At 48.2% G+C, this 19,849-nt stretch overlaps 1 protein-coding gene across 1 annotated transcript in view; it reads left to right on the top strand.

Annotated features, from left to right (window-relative positions):
- LOC147683839 (anosmin-1-like) overlaps window positions 1–19,849 on the top strand; it is a 225,161-nt gene that overhangs the window by 144,520 nt on the left and 60,792 nt on the right. Inside the window, exon 6 of the mRNA XM_086944239.1 lies at window positions 308–437. Within this exon, the coding sequence (XP_086800365.1) occupies window positions 308–437 (130 nt within the window). The remainder of the gene's footprint in view (window positions 1–307; window positions 438–19,849) is intronic.

Raw genomic sequence — 19,849 nt, forward strand, 5'->3', positions numbered from 1 at the left:
TATGCTATGTTGCGTTGTGTAATGCTGTTATGTTACATTATGTTATGTTGTGTTGTGTCATGGTATGGTATGACATTGACTTTTGTGCAGCACCCACTCTGGCTTTGGTAAGGCCTTGTAGCGCTTTCAGTGTTCTGCCTGCTTTTCAGCCTAGTGGTATGCTGTATGAAACAGATTCATAAGCGTGAAATATATAAATAAAGTGGAAGGTTATCCCTGATGTCACCAGGCAGATAAGAGTCGCGCAGGCGCAGACTGAAGACGTTAGCACACTGTTTCCATGACACCCCTTTTCTTGAAACCCTAGACCGCGGAAGACCGTGCTCGTTTACAGGACACGAGGCCAAGCAGATGGTACCAGTTCAGGGTGGCAGCGATCAACGTCCACGGGACCCGGGGCTTCACCACCCCCAGCAAACACTTCTATTCGTCGAGAGGTGAGTGCCCGGCAAAGCAGGCGCTAATCGCAAACACACTGCAAAGTAGGCCTTGTGGTTCGGTGCGCGCCATCCGTGGCAGGCAGAATTAGGGGAAATGCGCCTGCGAAGGCGTGGAGGACTGCACAGTTAACCAATGTTTGCTCACAAGTCTCCCGTTAATTTACTGATGCTTCAGAGGACACTGAACGCCACCTGCCAGACTTCATTCTCACTACAACTTAACATGTCCCATCCTCACGTGGTGCACCACAACACAACTCCTAACTCTATGTCCATGCTGCAACCGCGCACTGGACGACAAGGATGAAGACCCTACCACAACACCACAGAACTTCAGTGATGGCACAACTGGAGAATACAATAATACAGACACACACAAAACATTCAATGACACACCCATCAGCACAGCACACATCCCTAATCTAGCACACCCGCTAATAGTGGCGCTAACTTGCAAGGCAAACTCCCCCACACAGAGTTCTGTGATAGCCACATTCATTGAAAATGACAAAACAGGACCACTTAAGGAGGACACACTGCACAACCAGTAACCCGTAACCCCCACCCTCATGATCAGGTAGCACAAGGAAAGTGGAGGTGCAGGGGATGCCCTGTGAGTCTCAGGACTTACTCCCATGTGGTACCACCAACCCAAGGGGCAACTGAAAGCATTGGACACTGTGCTACAAACAAAATGTGTGTCGTAGTAGACTATATATTCCCAAAGCTAGGGTAACTCCAAAATGAACCTAATAACTCAGAATCCTTGAATTTCAAGCAAGGGAGATAAGGTTGATTGGATTGTTCTTTTATCAAATTTAGATTCAGGTCACCAAAGTTGATTTACTAGAAGGATGTCTTCTAAATATAATTTATTTAATTTTACACAAGTTCAAGCATTTTTATACAGCATTGCAGCATTACATTTGGTCGTGACAGCACACAGAGAAAATTGGTTAAACAAACAACAGGTAAATATCCAGTTGATCAAGAGACACATTGTCATATGGATCAATAACATTGTTCAGATCATAAGTATATAAGTACATAAGTAGATAATCGACATTGGTACCGTATATATGTTAACGCCTAATATATATCTAGAGAGGTCAGCCATCCAGAGCGTATAGCAATTGCTGTACAAACACACACCAGTTTACGAGAGCATCCTGTAATCTATCATCAATATTGAATAGTTTGATATATATTCCTTCTGACATTGTCCATTCTAGTCCATCTTAAGTCAAATCCTGTATTTATTTAGGTGTGCATTTAGACAATCACTGATTGCCAATTCTCCTTTTGATCCGCAGTAATGTTAACTGAGCAGCTTTGCTTTTGTTCCTATTTTATTCCTTATTTTGAGCTGGGACACTCCTAGCAAACATTGTCTAAATATATAACACAGTTAATGTAAAGGGTTCTAAGTAGAGTGTAGCAGATGGAACAAAGGCTCTCCTTTCTTAGACGCCATAACTTATGAGTGTTGTTAAAAATAGATGTTCCTTTTCGGCTTTCTTCAAATTCCCTAAGCTGAGATCACCATCCCACTATGAACTAAAGGAGGCTTGCCATTATCTACTAGCCTTCAAATGGCCCGCATTGTCCCTTTATTTACAACTGCACTTATTGAGCTCATTACCTTAAACCTCCTTCTCCCCTGTGATACAACCTTCCTACGGTTAAGTGGAATAAAATATCATACTACTGAAGTTGCATCCTTCCTCACAGCCAACAATCTCAAACAACATGTCCTTAAACCCAAACAGTGTCAGGACTCTCTAATTGACCTTATTATTGGCAAGCAAGTCTCCATTCAGATCTTTGACCCCATTACCATTGATTAGATGGATCAATTTTTGATTCCATTCTCTATCTCAACATATAATAATATGCATTATATTCAAACCAAACGAGAATATAAGTGGCCGGAGACCACAGAAACTTAGAAGAAGAAGACCTGAGCTCTTTGATCTGTTCATTTCTAGTAGAACCCTCGGACACCAACAACCTAAACCTTCTCTTTCAGAACTTTAACTCATCTCTCAAAGTCATTGTTGATGATTGCACTCCTCTATCTAGGAGGATGCAAATAAAACCAAGACTTCCAAATTGTTGCATGCGTCTCATTCTCAAAAGACGCTCCGTCTGTAAACTGAAAGAATCTGGAAACTCAGAAAACAGCCATTCTCACTAAATAAGGTGCAAATCAAAAGAAAAACTTAAAAATCATACATTTTCTCAAAAAACAGCTTCCTGTCTAAAATCTGAAATCTACTCAGTTAACCCAAATTTCTATTACAATCATTAAATCACAAACTAACACCTGCCTTGCTGGGCCAAATAAATCTAGATACAATGAATTTCTTTACATTTTATACAGCAAAATTATAACATTTATAGATGAACTCTCTCTAACTCAAACAAAATTAGGCAAGAACTATCCATCACAAGAGTAAATTAAGATAATATCGCTGCAGATACTGACACTAAGCATCATTCTTAGAGCCTGATTACAAGTTGCTTGTTAAATTTCGTCACGTGTGTACACCCCTGTTTACGCACGTGTAGAATTATGAGTTCTTGGGTATTTAATAAACCCGATAAGTGAGTTAAATAACTCAATCTTTGTTAACTTACACGAGGTCAAACTTGCCACAAATTTAACAGGGGAAAACCATACGGTATTTACAGTATCATGTGGATTTTGGTACATTAAACACCAAAATCTGCATGTTGTTCCCCAACAACTCGTAATAGGAGGTATTTAGTGCACACAAAAATGAAGTACCCCTTAGTATCCTTATTTATCATGTGCGATAAATACCACCTGTACTCGTAATTAGGCTTTAAGTCTGACAGTGCTTTCCCACCAGTTCTTGCCAATGAACTAGCCCAAATTATCCTTTCAAAATATGCCTGGCCCTCTAGAACTTATCCCTCCAACATGGTTTCTTTTTGCAGTGCTTCAAAGCTGTCCATGTCAAATCACAACCAGAATCCGGCCAACCATTTGTTGACTACCTCGTTCCCAATCTCCCCTTCATCTTTAATGTCATTGAAAAATGAGTTGCCTCACAATTACAAAAGACATTCAAGGGAATGAACTTCCAAGCTTGTTTCACTCCGGATTAAAGCAGTGGCTGTAGCATGGGATGCGCATGTTAGTAGTTGACATCTGCCTTTCCTGTGATGACTCTTGTATTCACATGCTACTGGATCTTACAGCATAATTTGTCTCCTTAAACAACAAATCCTGTTAGACACTCTCAAAAGCAGGATGGGTTTCAATAAAACAGAAATGGTGTGAATCAAATCTCATGGATCTCACATTGGAGAGAAAAATCGTGGAATCCTTCTACGACTGAACTCCTATGCCATGGGGTATCCCGTAGACCTCCATATTGACCATTCATTGTAATCTCTATGTTGGAGAGCTTTTTAAAGATCTTGGCCTGTCATTTTGTCAGTAGGTCGTTGACACCTAAACATTTTTTGTAAAATGCATTTCCCTGAATCTATCTCCTGGATCAGACTTTCTCTTCAAGCCACTCATAACAGGATGGAAATGAAATGCTTCCATTTCAGTTATCTGAAGGCTGAATTTCTTTTATTCTTCCTCAAACCTAACCTTATAACAATGGAGTCTGGCTTTGAAACCATCAAGAATGCTGGCATCGTTCCGAAACATGACATGGCTGGGAAATCTCTGGGATTCCTCTTGGATTAAAACCTCAAGAACACAGCCAATTTCAAAGAAGGCTTTATTCAATTGAACAGACAAACAATCATAAAAGCTCAAAGTTTAAAAAACATTCTTACAATTCATACAAACAGATCATGGCATAAACCTGCTAAATTTCAATTCTGAAATCTTAAACAGTTAAAATATATACTGTCTGTCAAAGGCTCCAAATTAGCAGTGGAGGTGCTGGTAGTGTTCTGTGGTAACGTTTTGGCCCGCCTCGCCAGCCTCCCCAAAAATTGATTGGATTCCCTTCATGCTGATGTCAAATTTTTCACTAACACCAGAAAAATAAATATATCCTCCAGCTTTTGCTTACCATAAAAAGGTACTAATTGAGGGTAGATGTACTATGAGAAATAACACCTCTACATATCTAATTCCCCAATTTTTTTATTAACTCTCTCACCTTCTTAAACATACACCTTGATTTCTGGTTAGGAAAGTTGCTACCAGCTTTGTAAATGGTCATCACAAAGATAATAGAAAAAGCTGTTTAACCAAGTGGCAGTTATTGATCCACCAGTCGGCCACAGACCCTTTTCGTTACGTCCTACACTTAGATATGTCACTCATGAGATATCAATTTCTAGGTGTTCAAGAAACAATCACTCAAAAATCAAAAGATCTTCCCCGTGGGGCTGCCATTGCTGTGCGACTCAGGTTCATACAATTTAAATACCTGCATAGAGCATACTACACTCGGGAGAGACTGTGGAGGGCAGGCCTCATTGCCACTCTGGAATGTTTGCGCTGTGGAACTGAAAGAGGAACGTTGCTGCATACGGTGTGGTCTTGTGTGGGTCTGACTCGCTATTGGAATGGGGTGTGGAATTGTCTGTCGGAAGTGCTGGGGTGGGATCTCCCCCGTACACCCAGGTTGGGCCTCCTCCATGTTCTGGAAAATGTTGGAGGCAACATCTATAAATGCCACCTGCTGTTGCTAGGTTTGGTTGTAGCTAAGCGAGATCTGGCAAAAGCCTGGAAGAGTGATCGTGCCCCCCAACTTACCGCCTGGAAGGCGGGCTTAGACTTCCTTATGGGCTTAGAGTTGCCTGTCTTTGAGGCCAGAGGGTGCCCCCGGAAACATTATAAGATCTGGAAGCGGTGGGCAGACTACAGAGGACTGGATTTGGAACCCCCAGCTGATATAGAGGATGTGCCGCCTCCGGATGGGGGCCTTGGGCCCTAGGTCGCTACCTGATACCTACATTGCCTTGCTTGTATAATTTGTGAAATGTGGACACGTGCACAGGGCTAGGGTGGGATAAGGGGTGGGTAGCCGGGGAAGGGAGTTGGGGTGTGTTTTTGGGGATGGGTGGGACGTGGAACGGGGAGAGGGGTTATTTCAAATTTAGGCTTCTGTTCATCCTGCTATTTGATTAATGTGGACGGTATCCTCCTGATTGTGGAGTACTGTACCTATGCTCTGCCTAACAATTCAATAAAGACGGTTGTGAAAAAAAAAATCAAAAGATCTTTCTACACTCCTTGTTTGTGTGTAGATCCTTCTTAGGCAATGCTCCTCAAGTTTGGAATGCTCTTCGCTTGCATATCAGGAATGCCCCATTTTTAGTGCTTTCAAATACATTTTCTGGGACATGCTCATTGAGAACCATGACTGCAAATGTACTTTTGTTTGCCCTTCAGTAACAGCTCTGTTAGTGTTTTCTCCTACTCAAGACATTACTTTACCAATTATTGCCTCACTTATGTGTGTATATAGTTATTGCTGCTGATTGCAACACTTCCACTTTTACTTTCACACCATAAGTAAATCTTTGTGAACAGTTCACAAAGGCATTTATGAATATGTGAAGTAGAAGTGCTCTTGTACTACTTTGCCAACTCATAAATCCTTTGGGTCTGGCTCCATAATCTTTGTTTAACCTTTAATTAATGTTTCAGTTTTATAGTGGCCTCCACTTTTAATGGCTGCTTTCTTGGCACACACGTACACCATTTTTCATACTTGCCTACGTTCCAAACCATGGTGCCAAATCATGAAGTCATTTATGAGTAAGGAGTGCTGCTTCCCATATTCATAAATGCCTTTGTGAAATGGCCCATTTCTTTCTGCTTGTTATGAATGAATTTTACTCCCTTGTCTTCTTTTAACTCTAACATACTTGTCCTTATTGTTTCTTGATTGGCTGTTTCCCATGGTCTTACTATGCAACTATCAAGGCTCTTGTCCTGTCTGACACTAGCAATAAGCACTTGGCTATCATTTGCTGTGCTAATTCTGGAGATTTTTGTTCACTTAGTAATTGGCATGATTGTGATGACTTGAATAGTAATTACAGGCGTTTCTTAATTCCCGATCCAACCCTGCCGAGTCGGATTTTGTTGTGTTGGGCAAATATCGATCCAAACGTAGGCCGCGATGTATTGAAGGCAACAATGTTTTGTCTAAAAGAGGAACAGTTGCACATGAGAACCTCACTTTTACCCTCTTAATACATGCAGACATCACTGGAAGGTGCTGTTGCTCCACAGGGAATGATGTCCAGCGGTTGTATGATAGAAGCATACAAGGCTCAACAACATGTGCCTCTACCACATAGCTCAAACTACGAATGCGACTTAACCATGCATTCCTTTACCACGCAACTTCATAGTAAAGACATGAGTGGTAAGGGTGAATGTGTGGCTACGTTCGCCACTACTCTAACCCCCCAGCCCTAAATTACAACCCCTACCTGCCTCCCCAACCTAAGTCCTAAATTACAAAAACCCTACCTGCCCCCCCCCGCCCTGAGCCCTAAAAACGCCCCATTCCTTAAATGCTCGCCCAAACCCCTCCGCCTGCCCAGAGCCCTAAAAACTTGCCCCCTCCTTAAAAGTACCCTGACACCCTACCACCCTGAGTCCTATAAATCTGCCACCCCCCTGAAAGCGACCCCCAGCCCCACTCACCTGTCCATGTCTGCTTCCAATTCTGATGCTTCTGTTCCTGTTTCGAGTCTCTGCCAATCCCGAACACTAGCTGTTTTCCTCAACCACGCATATGCGTGGTTTAGGCAAATGCGTTGTTCGGGCAAGCGTGGTTACGCTTGCGGGCTTCTGGAACGTGTGGCTCTAGCCGCGTAGTTCCAGGTGTTTACCCTGTCCAGCCTTTACTGACCCAAGAATGTTGGTGGTCTTCTCTGTTCTTGCACATGAGTCTGCATCTCTAAATCTCTAGAAAATGTAAATCATGCTGTAATACTTATCTAGATTTAGTAATCTGGTTACTTGCTGTTCCAGAAATAAAGACCATTCAGATATTGTGGTAAATCATGAAGTTTGACGTGCAAAAATATTGCATCCATTTATTTTGATCAGCCCTCTGCACAGTCAAAATAAGTAGACGTGGTGTTAAAATAAGTTATTCTATACTTACCCATATACACTTACCTCGACAAAATAGTTATAGTCAATATTGTGGCTTGAATAGTTTTGCAGGTTGATATTTCATTAAGGATATAGTGATGTACGCCGTTCAAAATTATCAATGTATGAAAATGTTAATCTCTTAAGAATCACAAAATCCAATCAAATGAATGTGCCACATATTGGAAAATTCGATTAAATGTGCATTTGAAATCCAGTCCTAGTATACCAGGGAGCAAACACCAGATGTTGACAGTAGGCGCACTTTAACATTTTTGTAGGTAGATAAGTGTGTGGTCCTGAGCCCACCTTCAGCACCAATATTCTGGGACTTCCGTTGCATGCTCACTGGCAGATCACACATTGCTTTAACCCTCCCCTCAGTCTGACCCTACCATCACTACAGGCTTACAGACTGCACAGTATGCATCGAAACTCCTTTACAAACCTGTTCTAGCTACAGCCCGAAATGTTAACCATCTACCTTTGTAGAAATCACGGAGAGCGTAGAGGTTTTCAAAAAAAGCAGCAGAAAATCCACATTTTCACCCAAAAACAATCCTACATGTATTACCTGGAAATGGATTTGATAAAAAAAATGCACTGGGAACCCAGAATAACATCAAAGAATGTGCGTGTAGAGGTAAAGCGTATGTGTTGACCCATGCAGACACTTATTCCAATTTCATTAACCTATTTATAATAACAATTACAGCATTTATATAGCAAATGCTACCATTTCTCTGGTATCTAAGAGCTACTAGTTGGTGTTAATTATCATCTCAATGATACTAATTTATCAACCTTAGAATTAAAAAAGGCTGAGCAGAGAGACCAAGATTTGAACCTGTGAACATCAGTTCACACCCACATGTCTAAAATGCATGCATTAGCCCTTCTATGTGATGTTGGACAGGCCACATGAAGGGCCGCTCTCCCCCGGCTCAACCAGGCCCGAGCCCGGTCACGCAAGTACCACACACCACCATTGCACGTCCTCCGTCCCCTCAGGGACCCCTGGCCCCGAGCACGTTAACCTCGTGGATCCGATCCACTGCCGGCCCACGCGCCCAGCCCGGGCCGCCATCTTGGACACTTCACCACGAGGCCGCCTGGCCCCCGATCGACCTCAACCCGGGGCCTAGCCCGGCCTCAGACATTCCGGCACCACCCTCCACCCAGGAGGTGAGCGGGCTACTTGGCAAGTCAATGGGAGAAAGAGGTGCCGATGGCTCTCCCCCGCCAAGTGCCGCTCGCCCATCGCCTCCCCGGGCGCTGGCTCCACCCCCCTGCTGGGTGTCTGGACTCCCTCATCCCGGACCTCCCGACCTCCAAGTGCGAGGGTCCGGACATCAAAGCACACCAGCCCTATAACTGGGGCAGCTCCAGAGCAGGAAGGGAGTTGTATCTTGGAGTCGAGAGACGTAAAGAGGAACTCATCCTGGACGGACTACTGGCGCTGCCATAGCTCTGTCCTGTGCACCATCGTCCTGCCTGTTGGCGCTGCCACAGCCGTCGTAACCTTCATCCTTCATCGTCGTCGGGATCTGCTGGCGTGGCCGCGGACCGTTGTAACCGTCATCTTTCACCGGGACCTGCAGGCTCCGCCGCGGACCGTCGTCCTTCCTTCATCCATCTCGGGACCTGCTTGGCTCCTCCACGGCCCGATCATCTAGAACGCCGAGCTCGAGGATTGAGAGCTATTTTGTACTCATTGGTAACTAAGACTGTCCCGCTACCCCTTTCCTCAACCAAAGACTAGAATCGAGGGGACCCCTGAGTCCAGACCTCCTTGTATCATACCAACGTAACCTAAGAATTGCATATAAAGTCTCGTTAACCTTCAATCTTGTGTGGTGTCCGTCTGTGGGGGGGAAGTTACTTGTCTGTACAGTCGTTGGAGACGGCTCTCCCTGGAGACCTCTCCCCGTAATCTCGGCCGACCCTCCCGGTCCGTCTAACATTGGTGGCCAGCGGCGCGATCCGAATCACCGCATAACGTACAGAGAGTAGCTCACCCCACAACGAACCACAATGACAACTAAAGAGAGCGGATCAACTGAGAAGTTCCAAATGGAAAAACTAGAGGAGTACAGCCATCGTGAACTAAAGCAGTTCTGCATCGAACTAGGTATCGCTACCACCGGACTAAGCACCAAGGACGATTTTAAGCATGCCCTAGAATCTTGGGCAGAGACCGGGGATGCCGAAGCCCCTGAGCAAAGCACCGCGAAAAAAACCAACACGGCCCCTGAAGGGCAAAGAACCGGTCTCTCGCAAGACGAGATCCAAGAAAGAGAAAAAACCCGACTACACGAGCTAGAAATGGCCCGACTCAAGATGGACGTAGAACTCAAGTTGGCCGAACAAAAAATAAACTTAGAGCACCTACGTCTCCGAGAAGAAAGAGAGGAGAAACAGAGACAAAGGGAGCTCGAGGAAAAGAAACTAGCATACGAGCATGAACGGAACCTAGCCGAGATCAACCTGCGCAAGCAGAATAAAGAGTTAGGGGTGCCCGAGAGACCACACACCCCAGGGACCACGGAGAAAAAAGTACACATCCCCAAGGATGTTGTCCGAGAATATTTTCGAGAGGACGACATCCAGCAATGGTTTAAGGCCTATGAAATCGCTATGACTGCGCACCGGATCGATAGAAACGATTGGGGAGCCGGCCTATGGGGCAGATTCCTCAATGAGGGCCGCGATACCCTGTTACAGCTCCCAGACCACCAGATGACCTCCTACGACCATATGAAAGCGGCCCTCCTCACCCGCTATGGCCTCACGCCCGAGATGTACCGTCAGAGGTTCCGAGACTGCACACGCATCCCGGGTACAACTTGGGTGGACTATGTAACGTACTTTAGCCGAGCTTTCGAAGGCTGGATCAGAGGGAACAACGTCACGACCTACGAGCAGCTGTTCAATCTGATGGTATGGGAGCATCTGTCCAACAATTGCTTCATTGAACTACGCCAACACCTCCTCGACAGCAAGTTAACCGATCCCCGGCAGCTCGCAGCCGAAGCTGACCGGTGGGAGATCACCAGAGTGGGCCGGAATGGGTCCTACGAGCAGAACAGGAACAACAATGGTCACCACCGACCCAGAGGAGGAGGAGGGGGCCAAGGACGAGGAAGAGACAACACTCCGGCCGCCCCCGTTACCAGCACCACCCCCCCCGGCCAACCGGGGCAGCACCCCGGCGCGACCGGGGTACAGAGCCAATGTCACGTGTCACCGATGCCAACGAGTCGGCCACTATGCAAACGACCCAAGCTGCCCGCAGTATCAGAGTCCAAAACCCCGCCATGTGGCCGCCGCGGCACTAGGGGAAGAACAGATCTCCGAGGAACAAGAAACAGACGAGCAAGAGTATCAAGAGTGGGAGCCAGCCGCCATGACTCTCGCGTGCTTAGGGGGAAGAGACATGGTCCCGCGGGTCCCCCTACCCGCTAACACCCAGAAGTACAGCCAATGGGTGAGCATCAATGGACAACGGGCCGAAGCCCTTCGGGACACCGGGGCCAGTGTGACAGCCGTCCGCTGTCACCTGGTGACCCCAGAACAATATCTACCGAACATTCTCTGCCCTGTGCGATCAGCCGACAACTCGGAAAGTCTGTGTCGGATGGCCTGCGTCCCCTTTGAGTGGGGAGGGGTCTCCGGCATGTTGAAGGTGACGGTCCGAGACGACGCCCCCGTGGACTGCCTCCTCGGAAATGACCTGGAGAGCTCCCCGTGGGCAGCCGTGGAGCGAAAAGAACACTTGGGGATGTTGGGCGTCCCGGACTGGGCGTGCGTCACCACCCGGTCCATGGCCGCCCGTGCCAACCATCACCCGGAAGAACCAGAATGGCCGGCGCCACCGCCTCCGGTCGCCCCAGCCGAGACCCCCGACCATGACACCCCCCTCGAACCTGCTCAACCTTCCGACCTCGCTAACCTTGACCAGTGGGCCCAAGAGGGGGGACCCACACAAGAACAATTTCGCCAGGAACAGAAGACCTGTCCCTCCCTCGAGGGACTCCGCCAACAAGCGCTCGCCCAAAGCGCAGGGGATACCTCCGGAACTCATTGGGTCTACTGGGACAATGATCTGTTGTACAGCGAGCAACGAATCGCCGAGCTGGGGGCCAACCGAGTACTAGTAGTGCCCCTCCGCTTTAGAGACTTCCTGCTAAACCTGGCCCACGATGTCCCCCTGGCAGGGCACCTGGGACAAGATAAAACCTACAGTCGCCTAGTGACCCACTTCTTCTGGCCCAAAATGAGAAACGATGTACACCAGCATTGCCGATCTTGCCCCACGTGCCAAGCCAGTGGGAAGAGCGGCCGCAAACTAAAGGCCCCCTTGCAACCTTTTCCAGTAGTCACGACCCCATTTGAGAGGGTCGGAATAGACATTGTGGGACCCCTGGACCCGCGTACAAAACAAGGCCATCGCTTCATTCTGGTGCTAGTGGACCACGCCACCCGCTACCCTGAGGCTGTTCCTCTCCGGACCGTGACAGCCCCAGTGGTCGGCCGGGCCCTGATGGGGATCTTCTCCCGCGTGGGGTTCCCCCGAGAAGTCGTCAGCGACAGAGGCACGAACTTTATCTCTAAATACATGAAATCCCTCTGGCAACAGTGTGGGGTCACCTACCGATTCACGACCCCCTATCACCCCCAAGGGAACGGACTTGTTGAGCGGTTCAACCGCACGCTAAAAGGGATGATCGGGGGATTGGAAGAGCCCCTCCGTCGCCAGTGGGATGTGCTGCTGCCGTGCCTCCTCTTCGCCTACCGAGAGGTCCCACAGAAATCTCTAGGCTTCAGCCCATTCGAACTGCTATATGGGCACCCAGTGCGGGGGCCGCTCAGCCTGATCAAAGAAGGCTGGGAGATGCCTCCGGCCAAGAGCCCTCCAGATGTCTTCCGGTACCTCCTCACCCTCCGCAACCAGTCCCGGCGGTTCAGAGACCTAGCAAAAGCCAACCTAGAGGCCAGTCAAGAGGACATGAAAAAATGGTATGACCAGAACGCCTCATCCATTGAATTCGAGCCGGGGCAACAGGTATGGGTAATGTCCCCCACGGAGCCATGCGCTCTCCAAGACAAATGGACGGGACCCTTCAAGGTAATCGAGCGCAAGGGTCCTGCCACCTATCTGATCGATATGGAGTCCTCCCGGAACCCACTCCGAGTCCTCCACACCAACAGACTGAAACCCCACTTTGCACGAACAGAACTCAGCCTACTGATGGCCACAGACAATGGGGTTGAAGACGACTCCGAGCCTCTCCCTGACCTCCTGCGGACCCAGGAGCAAGACGGCTCCGTGGATGGGGTCCGACTCTCGGAGACCCTCACCAGAGAACAACGCCAAGAGTGCCAAGCCCTCCTGTCACGGTTCGCCAGTCTGTTCTCCCTCACCCCAGGTGTCACTTCCTGGTGTGTGCACGATGTGGACACCGGAGACAGCCCTCCTATCCGCCACCGGGCCTACCGCGTACCTGATCGGGTACGGGCCTGCATCCAGGCGGAAGTGGCTAAGATGCTCACGCTCGGGGTCATCGAGCCCTCAGACAGTCCATGGGCCAGCCCGGTCGTACTGGTCCCCAAAGCAGCCGCCCCCGGAACCACACCAGAACTCCGGTTCTGCGTCGACTACCGGGGCCTGAATGAAGTCACCAGAACGGACGCACATCCCATCCCCCGGGCAGATGAACTGGTCGACCGAATGGGAGCTGCCCGCTACCTCAGCATCTTCGACCTGACAGCAGGTTATTGGCAGATCGGCCTCACACCCCGAGCACAAGAACGTTCTGCCTTCTCCACCCCCGATGGCCACTACCATTTTACGGTCATGCCCTTCGGCATGAAGAATGCCCCAGCGACTTTCCAACGGCTCGTCAATCAGGTCCTGGCGGGGCTCGAAGGGTTCAGCGCCGCCTACCTAGACGACATCGCTGTGTACAGCCACCATTGGACCGAGCACCTCCACCACCTCCGAGCAGTGCTGCAAGCCCTTCAGCGAGCTGGCCTCACGATCAAGGCCAGCAAGTGTCAAATTGGACAAGGGTCTGTGACCTACCTCGGACACCAGGTGGGAAGCGGCCTAGTGGCCCCTCTACAGCTGAAAATTGCCGCCATCCAGGACTGGCAGCCCCCTATCACCCAAACCGAGGTACGAGCCTTCCTGGGCCTCACGGGCTATTACCGAAGGTTCGTGAAAGACTATGGTACCATAGTGGGGCCTCTCACCGAACTCACGTCAAAGAATCAGCCCAAGAAGGTGAACTGGACCCCAGAGTGTCAAGCGGCATTCGAACAGTTGAAGGCCGCCATGTGTTCCGCTCCTGTGCTCCAGGCCCCAGACTACAGCCGGGAGTTCGTCGTCCAGACGGACGCCTCCGACCAGGGCATTGGGGCGGTCCTGTCTCAAGTGAACACCGAAGGCCTTGATCAACCGGTGGCCTTCATCAGCCGGAGACTCCTACCACGGGAGCAACGCTGGAGCACCATAGAGAGGGAAGCCTTCGCTGTGGTATGGGCCCTCAAGAAGCTCCGGCCCTACCTTTTTGGCACCCACTTTCGGGTGCAGACCGACCACCGACCCCTGCAGTGGCTGATGCATATGCGGGGGGAAAACCCAAAGTTGCTACACTGGTCCATCTCCTTGCAAGGTATGGACTTCACAGTCGAACACCGGCCTGGGTCAGACCACGCCAACGCGGATGGCCTGTCCCGGTTTTTCCGCCTCGACGAGGAGAGTCCCCAAGAGGATGGGTAACTCTCCCCGCCTTCAGCTGGGGGGGACGCATGTTGGACAGGCCACATGAAGGGCCGCTCTCCCCCGGCTCAACCAGGCCCGAGCCCGGTCACGCAAGTACCACACACCACCATTGCACGTCCTCCGTCCCCTCAGGGACCCCTGGCCCCGAGCACGTTAACCTCGTGGATCCGATCCACTGCCGGCCCACGCGCCCAGCCCGGGCCGCCATCTTGGACACTTCACCACGAGGCCGCCTGGCCCCCGATCGACCTCAACCCGGGGCCTAGCCCGGCCTCAGACATTCCGGCACCACCCTCCACCCAGGAGGTGAGCGGGCTACTTGGCAAGTCAATGGGAGAAAGAGGTGCCGATGGCTCTCCCCCGCCAAGTGCCGCTCGCCCATCGCCTCCCCGGGCGCTGGCTCCACCCCCCTGCTGGGTGTCTGGACTCCCTCATCCCGGACCTCCCGACCTCCAAGTGCGAGGGTCCGGACATCAAAGCACACCAGCCCTATAACTGGGGCAGCTCCAGAGCAGGAAGGGAGTTGTATCTTGGAGTCGAGAGACGTAAAGAGGAACTCATCCTGGACGGACTACTGGCGCTGCCATAGCTCTGTCCTGTGCACCATCGTCCTGCCTGTTGGCGCTGCCACAGCCGTCGTAACCTTCATCCTTCATCGTCGTCGGGATCTGCTGGCGTGGCCGCGGACCGTTGTAACCGTCATCTTTCACCGGGACCTGCAGGCTCCGCCGCGGACCGTCGTCCTTCCTTCATCCATCTCGGGACCTGCTTGGCTCCTCCACGGCCCGATCATCTAGAACGCCGAGCTCGAGGATTGAGAGCTATTTTGTACTCATTGGTAACTAAGACTGTCCCGCTACCCCTTTCCTCAACCAAAGACTAGAATCGAGGGGACCCCTGAGTCCAGACCTCCTTGTATCATACCAACGTAACCTAAGAATTGCATATAAAGTCTCGTTAACCTTCAATCTTGTGTGGTGTCCGTCTGTGGGGGGGAAGTTACTTGTCTGTACAGTCGTTGGAGACGGCTCTCCCTGGAGACCTCTCCCCGTAATCTCGGCCGACCCTCCCGGTCCGTCTAACATGTGATCTTTCTGAATCAAAATAATTGACTAATCTATCCACCACTTAAATCACTTTCATATTTCACTATACTTATTCAACACTAATCCTTTGTAGGTTCCGGAGTAGCACGCTACTCGCCGAAAAAGCGCTTTGACGCCTCGTCTGGGGTAGTAAGCGCTATATAAATGCAATTACGATACAAGACAATACCTACCTCAATAGCTTTACAGCACTATGGTCCCACTGCCAGGTCAGTGTAGTAGACATGCATGCGGGCCCCATGTCCTGAAGAAACATGCTTCATACAAAGAATAAAATCCAAGGCAGACTGTTACTTTACCCGCCACTTCAAATTAAGCCCAAGTTTGTGCCACTTTTACTGGGTCAATTACCATTGAGAGCCCATCAATAGAACTTGAAGGACGCGGGAATCAAGTACTTATGAGCTCTTCTGGTTTAAAGGAACACCAGGGCAGATGTAGGCAAGTTCACCATCTGTCACTCACCGTCCTGCAAAAACAAATGTGGCACATTGTATGACCCGCTGACGACCATGCCAAGGAGCGGAGATTGCTCTCAGATGCCGCAGAGCATGGAAGCGATTACCACTCCACCAGCATGCCACTCAACTGATTGGTTGATTGATGCGGTCGCCATTAACCTTTCTTTCGTCTCTGCCAATATCTCAAGCGCAGAAAATGTTTGCTCAAAGCAATGATGATTTATGGGGCCCCGGGTGTCACGGGAGATTTACAGGACGGATCTGACAGGCATGTAATGGGAATCAAATGGTGGGCCACTAGTTGTGTTCAGCTGAGAGTTTAAGTAGAGCTTTGTTTCATCGGATTAAACGAATCAAGTATGGTTTACATCACACTGTCTTCAATTACACAGCCCTAGGTCAGCGGTGTGTTTGGATTATATAGTGGATACTAAGTGCATGCAGCCCTGAGAATCAGTGGGTGGCGGGGGGGACTCTCAGTTAGGTGGGGCGTAAAGACCTGCCCTTACCAAAAGTAATGACCTTGAGTAATGACTAAACCTGGCTCCCACCTCCAAAGATATATATATTTTTTTTAAATGTGCAAAATAGTGTATTTTAGAGCACAATCTAAATACATTGGCAAGATGTACATAGAGTGTACAGGTGTAAACATGTGCCCCTTAAAAGATGGTCTTTAGTATCCGTAGGTGGGCGCCCTACATTACAAGGAGGATGCACCAGTCTTCTCCGAATAGCTCGCGAGCTACTGCTAGCTTTCCAGCTACCTGTGAGTGGCTTTTCTGTATGCTGCTCAGCCTACTAAAAAAAGAAGCTTTTATTTGGCTAAATTAGTAAATGCATGAAAGAATTGAAAAGAGTGTATTTTTCAGAACTCATAAACTGGTGTTTGGAGAAAAAAACCTTTTACTTGGCTCAATATATATATATTTTTTAAATTGAAAAGTGTGTATTCAAAACGAAAATGTGTGCATTGTCAGAACTCATAAAATATTTAGAGGAAAATACTTCAATTTCAAAAATATTTTTAACACTAATGTCTAAATGATGAATCATGTACGTATGCAGAAACTTGTGAATATTATTACCTAGGTGCCATGAGAAGGATGTATAACGGTACAACGCGTACCGTTACAATGCGTCCCTTTACGACGCAGTTTTAACAACGCAAGTCGTTACAACGACTTGCGTTGGGGGGGCGCTGATAGTGAATAGTTTAATTTACTATTCCAACACCAGTCCCCCTGGATAGTAGGGAAGGTGTTGGATAGTAAATTAAACTATCCCCTATCCTAGAGCGCCCTCCAGCGAAAGTCGTTGTAACGACTTTCGTTGTTAAAGCTGCGTCGTAACGGTACCGCGTTGTACCAGTTACGTTGTAAAGGATGTTTCCCCCATGAGAATAGCAGCTACGGCTACAGGTTTTCAAGATTCACAATACCTGTTTTTCAGATTACCACTGGTGAACATTACTGGTAATCTAGCATAGCATGGCCACTAATGTAATCTTGTCTGCTGTGTGCACTATTGCACCACTAATATTACTGGCACTCAGGATAATTTGTGTTGAACATAAGTAGCTCTTGTTACAGAAAAGGTTGGAGACCCCTGCACCAGCTCCTCTTCCCCAGTTCCATCTTCCTGTATGTTTTCCTATAGCTCGGTTACCTTCCAGTCACCTCCTAGAATAGCTTCCTTGGTGGGCAACACATTTTCCTGAGGCACTGGTCTGAGGAAGGCTGAAACTTCTAGTTTTCTTGCACACAAAGTTTGAACTTTCTTACAAAGATGGCAATCTATCCCCATCTTGCTGCATCTTGGCCCCTTGTTAGGGTCATTAATACCTCGAAAAAATACATTTCCAATATAATATATTGAATCATTCCTAGAAGGGTGGTGACCGGTTTATGCCTTCATTGTGTTAAAAGGTGTAGTAGCCCATTCCTACTAGAACCCTATTCTCATTCTCCGCTACTATCTATTAGCAGGACCAATTGAACTATGAAGCAGCGGAGGACCAAATATATGGCAGAGTTGATTAAATTATGTAACAGGAAAAGACAAATTATGTGGCATAACGCATCTCATTTTGCGTTAGTATTCTTCATTATTTGTTCATTTTTCCACATGTCTGGAGAGAGGTTTCGCCACATTAATACCTATTTAATACCAAAACACAACAATAAGCAGCTGAAGGGTAACCAGTCAGCTTCTGTGAAGGTTCTCCAACTTTGCAGCAACACGTTTTTTAGACTTGCCATAGTTTGAGTTAGAAACCATTTTTTTGGGTTAAAAAATGCAAATTTTGCTGCAGATGATGGATTATGTGGAAAATGCGGCTAATCCACTATGATGTGGAAAACACAGCAGCTACAGAATCCACAATTCCGGTCTATAGGCGCTACCTGTGCTAATGTACTGTGCAACAACATCCAGCAGAGATTAAACTGACCACATCTTTCCTTCCACAAACACTGAGCACTTTATGAATTTACGTCTGCAGGGATATGCAGTACTAGCACGCGCTCCCTGCACGCACGCCCCTTCTCCCTAATCAAAAGCAAGGCCAGCATGTCATCACACTCTCTGAGTAAAGAAAGCCCCTGGTGCAGCTCTAATATAAAAAAGATTCAATCCATCGCAATATTTCCATCAGTGAAAAGAGGTTTCTGTACTTCATTTAAAGTTCCCCTAAGTGCCTCCTAGGAACACACTAAATGCACAGTAGCACGCATTTCTGATGGCAATAAATGCAAGATTGTTTTTTTTGCGTCTTCGTTTGGCTTCCATCCCAACTAGGCCCAGTTAAACCCGTGGAGTGACCCATGACCTTTAGCTAGCTAATTATTATCCCATTTGCCTGATTCGTCACGTAACATCTTTAAATGTTTACACACCTTCACTTAATGACCTCTTAGATAAGATAAAAAGTTGAATAATGGGCCACAAAGTCATCTATCATGCAGAGACTAACTGGACTGAAAATTCCAGACTGCACACAGCCATGTTACCACTAAAAAGCGACGAGGGACTCCGACCCAGCCCTGAGGGCCGGTCGCTGGGTCTGTACCTCTCTCCACGTGCCAAGAGCAGAAAATAAAAGGAAGGCGGAAAAAACCCATACTGGGAATCCGAACACCACATGTCATGTCACTAAACTCGCAGTCAAATGGAATGATCGCTTTAAAAAATATTCTTTGACAAAAGGCAGATTATATTTCGCATATCTCCCGTTTAGACGTAATCACGAGTGTCACTGATTAGGGGAGTTGCAGTGGTAAACAGATCACTTATAATTCAGCTCATGCAAACATAAGCACCGGAGAGGTTCACCCCCTAGAGCACTTGAGAAAAAAGAATCAAGGGTTAAAAGGTCCCCCTCTGCTTGATTGCACTTGGCACCGCCCAGGGGGTCATAGCCTTCTCTTTAAAGCACGGGTCGGGAGATAGATTGAAAGTGAATGTTACCGAACGTGACTTGCGGAAGAACAAAGCTTCTAAACAAGAAGTGAGACCTCCGCGCCTGTCTGTCCACAATGGACGTCTGTCGGGCTCTGGCAGCGTACACCAAGGTCGAGGCGGTGCCGCCAGCTCTGACCCGTCTGCCTCCGATGACAGCCTCGATTGAGGGGAACCGGAAGCCCAGACCCCGTTCATCCCTTCTCCAGTACTTAATTCTGCAAAAATTAATTTCTAGGAGCAGTTATCAGACGCGTCATCATCAGTGTGACAGGCTCATATTTAGTGTATGGCGCTGACATGACAGGGAGGTGGAGATATGTTCGAGGGTTGAAGGTACTCTACCGGTCACGCAGGTTTATGAATTAGACGTATGCCAATACATGAGTGCTTAATTTGTGCAGGTGGCAGGTCGTATAACAAGCTTTGGAAGCAGGCAAAAAGGGAGATTTTGAGAAATGAACTGGAAGAATATA

Source organism: Lissotriton vulgaris, chromosome 11 (genome assembly GCF_964263255.1).
Source record: "Lissotriton vulgaris chromosome 11, aLisVul1.2, whole genome shotgun sequence".
NCBI classification, from domain to species: domain Eukaryota; kingdom Metazoa; phylum Chordata; class Amphibia; order Caudata; family Salamandridae; genus Lissotriton; species Lissotriton vulgaris.